This window comes from Nuphar pumila, chromosome 3 (genome assembly GCF_984573655.1).
Source record: "Nuphar pumila chromosome 3, dmNupPumi1.hap1.1, whole genome shotgun sequence".
NCBI classification, from domain to species: Eukaryota; Viridiplantae; Streptophyta; class Magnoliopsida; order Nymphaeales; family Nymphaeaceae; genus Nuphar; species Nuphar pumila.
The window spans coordinates 21,250,791-21,260,952 of NC_143251.1; the positions used below are offsets into that span (position 1 = coordinate 21,250,791).

The 10,162-nt window shown below is 38.3% G+C and overlaps 1 protein-coding gene across 3 annotated transcripts; it reads left to right on the plus strand.

Annotated features, from left to right (window-relative positions):
- Positions 1 to 2,783: 2,783 nt before the first annotated feature.
- Positions 2,784 to 9,806, plus strand: LOC149842238 (Radical SAM superfamily protein). Of its 3 annotated transcripts, XM_090001330.1 has the most exons (8): positions 2,784 to 2,943; positions 3,216 to 3,378; positions 5,540 to 5,650; positions 5,777 to 5,911; positions 6,388 to 6,492; positions 8,710 to 8,879; positions 8,963 to 9,062; positions 9,182 to 9,806. In XM_090001330.1, exons 1-8 carry the CDS (start codon positions 2,852 to 2,854, stop codon positions 9,425 to 9,427), a joined length of 1,122 nt encoding a protein of 373 aa, XP_089857456.1. In that variant the 5' UTR covers positions 2,784 to 2,851; the 3' UTR covers positions 9,428 to 9,806. The 3 variants fall into 3 exon arrangements, with proteins under 3 accessions (XP_089857456.1, XP_089857457.1, XP_089857458.1); XM_090001331.1 differs by lacking the exon at positions 6,388 to 6,492 and having other exon boundaries at positions 9,182 to 9,805; XM_090001332.1 differs by lacking the exon at positions 5,540 to 5,650 and having other exon boundaries at positions 9,182 to 9,805.
- Positions 9,807 to 10,162: the final 356 nt, after the last annotated feature.

A 10,162-nucleotide genomic window follows, 5' to 3' on the forward strand; every position in this document is an offset into this window, starting at 1 on the left:
TTGCCTGTTATTTAAGAGGACAATTCCAAATTCCAATACTATCTATTCTACGTCTGTGGCGGCTTAAAACAACTGCTGATCTTTGACTTCAACCATATGACAGTAACAATTTCAACAGAAACCCTAAAAGCCTCTGACTGTTTTTAGCAGAGGTCTGCATGGGACATTTTTTGGCGCCTTGTTCACGTCTCTCCCAGTCCTCACTATAAATTAAAAGGGCAATCTGCACCTCACCTAAAGGCCATTGCATTCGTAGAAAAGACTCATCTTTCTTCTTCTTCCTCAGTGAGATTATCCTTATCATTTAAGACAAGCCACGGTCCATTGAAAACCCTCCTAAAAGAATCCATCTTTCTTCTTCTTCATTGTCATCTGTCGCAAAGAAGCCATGGAAGGTCTTATTCCTATGCTGTTTAGAGCAATCAAGAACAACCAAGTTGGTGCCAATTACCATCGACTCCTGTCTCGTAACTCCGGCAGCAGCCGCCACCGTCCGCTTCTCCTGGATGCCACGCCGTGTTACGACGACGACGACCGGTCCTGCGAGCTTCGATTCGAAGTATCGTCAGCATCGCAGTTGCGTGGGAGATCCCACTATACTGCACCAGGATCTGACTTCAGGAGCCGAACAGATGGGTCGTTTGGTCGCTCTTTTGGCTCCAAAGGCTATGTGATCGAATCAACTGCTGTTGGTTATTCAGGGAATCGTGGTGCTTACAAGTGATTGAGATGATGTTTAGTTTTAAGAAGAAGGAAGAAGAAGATAGCAGCCTCTTTATTGCGTTAAAAAATAGTTGCGAATGTTTTGCTCAATTGTAAATGTAAAATTCTTCAATTTGTCACATTAATAATATACAAGATTATTATCAAAGTTGTGAATGCTTTGCTCAATTGTAAATGTAAATTTCTTTAATTTGTCATAATAATATTCAAGATTATTATCAATATCATCGAGTCTCTCTCTCTCTCTCGCTCTACAACGCAAAGGAAAGCTTCTCCTTGCGTACAAAGAAAAGGAAATTGTTGGGTTATTTGCCGCATGAAGGGCCTTCCATCATATGCCAATCTTGACCACTGGTTCAGGCATCCAAATTGTGCCACGTGGAATACGTAGCACGAGGGGTTTTGATATTAACCGTCAGGATTGGCATATGATAAGGCCCGTCATATGCCATATGACCTGATCCCTGTTGGTTAAAGAGTAGAGAGGTTGTCAACCAGCAAACACGGAACATGGACCGAGAAAAGATCAGGTGCAATGTGATTGCACACTTTTGCTGTGCTTCTCTGCACATAATCACCCTCCATCTTCTGTTGGGTCCCACAGATGTCAGGCTGTATCTCTGATCAGGTGCAGCAGCACACTGAAAGCGTGCAATCACATTGCACATGATCCCTCCCTACATGGACCTGTCTGATCTTGGCCCTCCAAGGTTTAGGGGTGGGTAACCAGTCCCGGAAACGACCCAGCCCATTTATTTACGGGCTGGATTTAGTCTGTTTTTTGATGGATCAAGTCTCAAAGGCAGCCTGTGATCCAATCAGTTGGTGGATTTGGCCAATGAGTCATGTGGATCAGGCTGGGCCCTAACGGTGTAACTTAAGAAACAATTACAAATCAGAATCTATGGATAATTCTAATGAGATTCAATCCATGAATTTTAACACTTTGAGTCCCATGATTCGATCTCATGAAGACCGAATTTGTATCCCTGGATCAGACTTCCCACCATCCCACTATATATCAAGACCATGATGGTCCGAACCGTTTTGTGTCATTAACTGATTACTATGGGTCCAAGCTAATTGACTATGCATTTTACGAGCAACTAGATTCGGATTCGAATGTAAAGCCCTAAACCTAACCCAAATCCACTTATTAACGGATCTTGTTTTCTTTTCTAACTCCAAACTATAAATGGACTCGAATTTAGTCGAATATCCATTCCAGATCCTATCCGTTGACCGCCCCGGGCTACCAGAGTCCATCCCCCAGTTTATATTACTCAAAAAGACAGACCGAAATCCTTTCATTTAGGCCCATTATCCGGTTGACCAATCCAAATGGGTAGAGATGCAAACATATCTGATCTAGTACAGCTAAATACATATATAGGTAGTGGAATCCGATTAAACCCGAAACAGCCAAAAATTGCAAAACCTCCATCTTAGATTCAAGCCATTTGCATCACTACAAATGGGCATAAGGGTTAGAATGACAAATTGAGCCTACAGATAATTTGCTAACAAGTGATATAGTCCTTGTCTAGAGTTTGCTTAACAGGGGATGGGCCCATTAAGTAGGGATGTAATTGGTTTGGGTGCAACTCAATACCCGACCCGAATCTGAGTCCAATAAGGGGGTTTGGTAGCTAAATTTGGATCCGATTAATAATTATATCCGGGTTTGGTATTAAGTTTTTCATTCAAACCCGAATCTGACTAAAACCCGAATCCGACTAAAAACTTGACCCGTTCAAGTGTAAATATCGGGTTTTAAGCTAGTCAGATCCGGGTTTGGTTTTATCTTTTTTCCATCTAAATCCGAATCTGAATCTAAATTAGATTATGCCAAACCGATTAAGTTGGACTTGGTAATGCTTAGATCCGACCCGACCCGAATCTGAACCGTTTACATCCCTGCCATAAAGCCGCCCGGTATTTGGTGAGGGTTTTTTCATCATATAAAATAATAATAATAATACATTGGCGTTATTAACCCGTTAAGGTGGGCTTATCGACTTTAAAAACATAATTTTATTGCAGCGCGAGCACCTCTGGTGGAACGAACGCCGGGAGTCCCTCAAGTTTTTTTTCCCCACCAAATTCTCCCTATGTGAAGAAAGGAAGCATGGTGGTGCACTCAATTTTCGACGTTGGGGTGGTGAAGGCCGAGTTCCAAGAAGCTGGAATCAGCACCAACTTCATTCCCGTCATATGGAAGTACGTTTTTTCATCTCGTTTCTGCCCTTTTTCACCACACCCATTTATCTAAAACAAGAAATTATCAATGCCCAAGTAACGCCACCATCGGATTGCCATCGTTTTTTTCTGGTTTCAAGAGCTCTTGTCTCCTCCATTACCTGCATACTCCGAACACTCAGTTCACAAATCTCATATATTGTCTTTATTATCATGGTTGGTATGGTTGGTTTTTCCTTATACCCACTTGGGTAGTTGTGAATCGGAGTCTGAATCACCATTTTCGATTTCAGGTATGTTCTTGATCACCCTAACTGTCAGATTGATGACGTTCCCTCATTGCCTTCTGCTGCATATCGGCTACTTGTTTCCAAATTTAGGCCATTGACGTCTGCTGTTGAATCAGTTGCTGATTCTGAGGACGAGGTTACCACCAAGTTGCTTGTTAGACTGCAGGTGTGAAAATTTGGTCTATGTGTTCTTCGTTTTTTGGGACGCTGGGTTGTGCCTGATTGCCTGTGTTGTTTTAGGAATTGGACGTGAATTTCAGTCGGTTCATTTCGTGAATGATAATGTACTTCTTCTTGTGATTTTTATTTATATGTATGTAATATGCACATTGCTTGAAAATTTGAGTAATTGTTAAATGGGTACTGATAATTTCCATGTCTGATGCATACTCATTGGAAGCTTCTTAAAAGTTTGGAAGCTCTGTTTCGAGTAAGCTCACTTTGGAAGCGTAAAACTACATGGTTTTTTCATGCCTCTGAAGCTTTATGTGAAGCTCGCTTCTGGAAAAAGTGGAAAGCTTGATTCTCTCGATATGAAAATGAAATTCTTTGATATTGGAAGTATCTTGTTCGTGTTAGAAGAATTATACTTTCTTAAAATTGTTGTTCTTATTATAAGTCTACAAACAAGACCCATATTTTTTATAAGAATGCCTAAATTTACTTGATTAATGAAATGTAGGTTTTAACTATCTTTTTATGTCTTATCCTACTTGTTTCCATTGTTACTTCTTGCTGTTTTTCTTTGTGCTTTCTGAACATTTTCTTGAACACTTGCTTCTTGTTTCTTGCTTTCTGCATCACTATTGTCCCCTCTTACTCCTGTGTACGATGGTCTATTGACACCTACCTGGTATTGAAATCACTAGTTCATGATTAATGTTGGTTTCGGAAAAGGAAAGACATAGCAGCAGGAGCCAAGTAGTTGAGATGCAAAGAAGCATAAGAAAATGGTGTCACTCCTGTAGCGAATTTGTACATGGGTCCTGCTGACAAAAGATGTAGAAGCAACTTTTGGGCATTGGTGATAGTGTGATGTCCATCATAACATATTTGGCATCAATTTGTGTTCTACACAGGCATGTACTCCCACTAAATTTTTGTCAATTTCACCGATTGATGTAATGGAACCAGATTGAATGACCTTCCAGGTTTTTCCTTAATATCTGATTCCCTGAAATTAAGCTTATTGTAACTACACAGAAGAGAAGTCACTAAGGGAGCTTCTGGTAACGATATCTAAGACGTGTTTGAATTATAAGACTGTGGTACATTGTAGCCCTTCAAGTTTTGTGTTGAGTGGTCACAAGTCAATGATTCTTGTTGTCTTGGAATATCTTTGATAGGCTATCCAGTATTTGAGTGAAAATTTTCTTGGTGATTTTTTTTTGAAAACATATACATCTTTTCTTTTATTCTGTAAACTTCTTACATGATAGACATGTTCTGACTTTATCTAAATTACTCAAAATATTAAAAAACTTGCAGTCTTTTGTGTCACTGGTTTTTGTTGGTGTTCCTTGTCACCAATTTTTGTATAGATTATGTCTGCAGTTTGAACAAGTAAGATCTTCTCTCCTTCATAGGACATCTTCACTTTTCTTAGAAGATGTCGTTGCCGAAATATGCCAAGAAGAAACTCGTCTTGGCATGGCTAAAAAAGGAGATAAAGTAATGGTCGTATCTAGGCCCAGAAACAATGTTAGAGCATATAGACCTCCACAATTTGTGAGGTAAAATGGCTCATGGAACAACTATGGAGGATCAAAAAAACCTATTTGTCACTTTTGCAATGAGTCAGGTTAATTTGCTGCATCCACGTGCTGCTTAAGATGATAATTAGACAGGCTGATTTTATTTTCATTAATTCATGTGTGGCGAAATTTGGTTTAGTTTACATAATACTAAAAACTACAACACACAAAAATGAATTTAGGAGATTCAGCATATGGGACCAGTGAATTATAATATGGATATTGTTGACCCATTTTTTTCTGACTGTTGTCATTTTCATTTTTGTGGATATGTCTTTTTCTATTTAGTTTCTTCTCACAAAAGTGTTCTGCTTTCCATTCAGTTTTCACGCTTAGTTCCGTTTGTACTCACGGAATATATTCCATTTGCACCGAGTCCATAGGTTCCCTTAGATACTCCAACTGTAGCTTGGAATGCTTTTATCCTAATAGGAAAGCTTACGAGGGCATGTGATTAAACATAAAGTTCACTGGCAAACATTTTTGTTACCTTGTCTAGCATCCAGATATTATATGCCTAAATTCTACATCTCTTCAATTATTTGTCTACGATTAAAACATTTTTATCATCAGAATGGATCTCGTGTGGAAGCTGTTATCATGAGATATGATACACGTCTTGGGAAGTATGGTGGCAAACCTCGACCTGGAGGTCCAAGGTCAACTCTGTGCATATCATCTCAGGTGTTGTATATTTGGCTGACGTGCGTGCCTTCTTAAAAGATCTCTGTACTGCAGTTTCGATTACCTTGTTTGTGATTCCAGTTTGTTTTAAGTCTGGACGTGTTTGAGTTGCTTTGCTTTTCACAGGTGGGATGCAAAATGGGTTGCAAATTTTGTGCTACAGGAAGTATGGGGTTTCAGAGTAATCTGTCATCAGGGGAGATTGTGGAGCAGCTAGTCCATGCATCTTTTTTCTCAAATATCCGAAATGTGGTTTTTATGGTATAATCTTCTTAATCCGCATGATTTAGTCATATCTTACTGTCTTGATATTAATACAAACTGCATATCATTGGCTTGGTTCTTTTTTCTTAAAAAAGTCATATTTGGTTCTCATTTTCTTTTAGAAATCACTTGTCCCAAGCATGTACAGTCTTCTTAAAAGATGTTGGAATATCTTTCAACTGTTCTCTCCTATCTCAAAGTGAGATGCCATTTGAAGTGCGTGTCATGGATGACACAAGTTGGACATGCTATGACAAGCTAACACATATGGACATTACTTTGATTTTTTAATATTTTTAATCATATCTTAATAAAAAAATACATTTTTATATATTAAAATAAAATAACACACATCTTGGTTGTATCTGTATGTTGTTGCCACTGTTGCCTCCCATAGATCTCATCTTTTTTTTAAACCTTTATGTTATTATGTATAATTTTGGAGAGTTCTTCAGTGTAACTTGGAAATACAGGGAATGGGGGAACCTCTGAACAACTATGCTGCAGTAGTTGAAGCTGTCCAATCCATGACTAGATTGCCATTTCGGTTATCACCAAAGAGAGTTACAATATCAACTGTATGTACATCAAACTGGGATAAGTTCTACTACTTAATCTTGATAAATGAGATACATCATAATAGGTTCCTCAATATATTTTGTGACAATATTCATCATGATTTTGTCTCTTGTGCTAAGTTGTTGATGCAGATCTTGTTAAAATTCTCAACCTATTCGATTTCTACGGCATTTTTGCTTCCATTTCCCTAACTCATACTTAGTTTTTAAAACATTTATTTAGTAATCTTTTGATTGTCTAACAAATTTCTAGTTTCACCAGTGAATATAAATGGGAAAGAGGTCTGAGGTTGCTCCTCAGAAAAGTAAAAAATGGAACAAGGGCCTATGCAGAAACAAGTTATGGATGTGAGATATGTTCTTTCAGAAAAAGACTCTAATGCCTGAACAGAGAGCCCTGAAGTTGCATTAATTATTCTCTAGAGTAAGAACATGCATGATCTCAACCACCGGAAGCACCTTGAACATTGATAATTTACTCCAATTCTCGGCGTCCTCCAAAGGGGTCATATCTCACAATATGGCATCTGGTAATGTTACTGTTTAGTGGGGAAACACTCAGCATTCAGCTGCAGTAAAGATATAACAATAAGCTACTCCTAGAGCATTGGATCGGAAGCTGACCATGTATCTGCTAAACAGAAGTCTACATTTAGCTCTGCAAGTGATTGCTAGTCTGCAATCTCATTACCAGAGTGGTTCTTTCAAGATGGCCAATTCATGATTGTGTGGCCATAAATGAATCTCCACCTTGTGCAGTCAATTCCAATGCCCAATATATCTTTCAACTCTCCTAGTTTTTCGTTTGAAAATTATCAGTTATGGGTGCCTTTTGATGTTTTCACTAATTTCTTGTAGCTACCATAAACTATAAACTGTTGCAAGATGAAGAGATTCTTTCGATGTATTATAGAAGCATTAAAAACATGACCAAGAAGTTTGCTTATATGCCCAAAAAATCCTTTTATATTCCATGTGAAAGATGATTTATCCTATTCACAGGATCTTACATACTACTTCATGCACTATTTGCACCTCCTCATTTAGCTTTCAATGAGTGGTGGTATCACGGCCTTCATGCCACTTTCTGAAAGAAGACAATCATTTTCAGTGGTGAGTGTGATTACTGACTCCTTATGATCGAAGCTATCTTAATTGAAGCATTCATGTCTGATCAAGCCTTAAACCTTTATCAAATAGGCTCACAGCAATATTTCAAGTTTTACATATTGCTTTGTTTTCTTTCACCATGTTTTCAGCCTAATCCGGATCATTTTTAATGCTATGTGGTTTTGTTGGTTTATTTATGTTACACATGAACACTTGATATTCATGTTTTCTGGTTGACCACCAATGGGAGGGGTCCGGATTATGTGGTTTATTATCTGCTAAAGTTGATTTGAATTGTCCTCATCAATGTTTGCCTTTTAACAGATAACCATGCTTCTTATTCAAATATGAGATGATTTGATAAACTTGTATAGGTGATGTGCTATCACGACATAGATGCTCAAAGTTCTCACTAGTAAAATGGAATATGCCAACTGTCTTAAAATTTCATTCCTTCTGTAGGATCAATCTCCCAGTTATATTTCTTTGAGTGAGCAGTGATGGTTGATTTTAGTTTTCTTGATAATTTTGAAACACAAGGTGCAAAATTACAGTTTTTTCTGAAAAAAATGCCTAGGAACATTACACATTCTTATCCTATATTTCATGGATACCCCATTTTGAATCCCTTTGCATGTCCCTTTATATGTTTGTTTTATCGGAAAATTTCACAAGTCACAATATCCCCTTATCTTTTGCCGTGTCCACTTGACATATTTCTTATGTAGTCAAATCCATTCCCAAAGGTTTAAATATAGCATTTTTATGTCTTCACGAAAAGAAGCGTGGTTGGGCCTTGGGTCATAATTTCCTTGTAGAAGAGTTTGAAAACTGGCTTTTCATCCACATGATCTTCCTGAAGTCCATTCTGGATGTAGACTAATTTATGAGACCATTTGTCTCTCTTTGGCATGATTTATGCCACTATGAGTAGATCACATTTGTGTACTTTGTCTTCAACAGTTGCATTTTATGCTATAGTAAATGAGCCCCATTTCTATGATTGTTTAAAATTACCCTTCATTTGACCCTTAATAGCATGACATGTTTGAATTATGAAAGCTGAGGTTAGTTTCTCAGAAACACTGCCTGCCTTTTTACATGTAGGTGGGCATTATTCATGCTATCAAAAAACTGCAAGATGACTTGCCAAATGTGAACCTTGCAGTCTCTCTTCATGCCCCAATTCAAGACATTCGATGCCAGATAATGCCTGCCGCCCGTGCCTTTCCTCTACAAAGGCTTATGGATGCTTTACAACTCTATCAAGAGAAGAGGTGAGATTCAGACATGGTTTATGTTCCCTATGCTTCTTTCCTCAAAGTTCATGGTCCAAAAGTACTTCCGTTCTTGCTTTCAGTCACCAGAAAATCTTCATTGAATACATCATGCTTAATGGGATCAATGATGAAGAGCAGCATGCCCATGAGCTTGGGAAGTTGCTCAAAACACTTGACGTGGTGAGTTTTAGAATTTGATTCTTTTGTAGATAATTTGAACATTCAAGTCTTGAGAAATGAATCAATATTTTCTCAAATATTAAGCTCGCAACATTTTGTTTTCGTGTGGTTCTGATCAGGTTGTTAATTTGATACCTTTCAATCCAATCGGCAATTTAAGTCATTTTAGGAGCAGTTCTGAGCAGAATGTGAAAAGGTTTCAGAAGATGCTCAGAGAAGTTTACAATACCCGGACAACGGTTCGCAAACAAATGGGCCAGGACATAAGTGGTGCATGTGGTCAATTGGTGATCAATCTTTCAAAGCCAACTACTGAACTGCATGCCAACAATATATTGCCAGATATCGAAGATCTTCGCATCTGAGACGTATTTTAGCAAACTTCCGATGTGAAAAAACCTGTGGATTTTGAACCGGAAATTTTCGCACAAGTTAGAAATTCTATAATGAAGCATTTTGTGTTGCTGAGAAGTGTCCGCAGAATCTGTCGAGGTAACAATTAGCTTGTCAAGCATGAAAATTGGTTCAATAGCAATGCAATGGTTCATCTGATTTACCTGCTTACCCTGTGGTTCAGAACACTTGTTGTGCACTTGGTCTGGCTGAGCCCAGAAACGGTGTGGCATTTCCTGTACTTTGCATGTGGGTTTGAGTCCAAAAGCATCATAATGGTAGTCTATTCACATTCCGTGAACTATGAATATGCGAACTAAGCTTTTTTTTTTCTCTGAGAGAGAGATTTAACTATTTTCTCAACCGCATTTAAACGCTCTTTAAAGGCTCACTCCAGGTTATTAAAAATATTAATGAAAAGGTAATGTGTGTGACCTTAAAGCACAGCTTATCTCATTTAAGGCGTCATTCCATTAAGTTGGTTCATTTAATGTACTTACTTTCTGTGCACTATAAATTGGGTATATTTAAGTCATTCAGGGGCACATACACAACCATCTGCAAACTATTTTCTAACTGGAAAATGAATTCTGTGAAAGAGATGAGGGAAACATGCACTTTAAGGGCGTGTTTGCCTGCCTCAGACACACTCTCCCTTTCCTTGTGGAAAGGGCATCCCAAGTTTGCGTTGCCGCAGTGGGCCCCAG

Coding starts and splice junctions, on each gene's coding strand:
- LOC149842238 (XM_090001330.1), top strand. CDS start 2,852: ATGGTGGTGCACTCAATTTTCGACGTTGGGGTGGTGAAGGCCGAGTTC. Junction 3,379..5,539: donor AGTTGCTTGTTAGACTGCAG/GTGTGAAAATTT, acceptor TTTTATCATCAG/AATGGATCTCGTGTGGAAGC. Junction 8,880..8,962: donor CAACTCTATCAAGAGAAGAG/GTGAGATTCAGA, acceptor TCTTGCTTTCAG/TCACCAGAAAATCTTCATTG.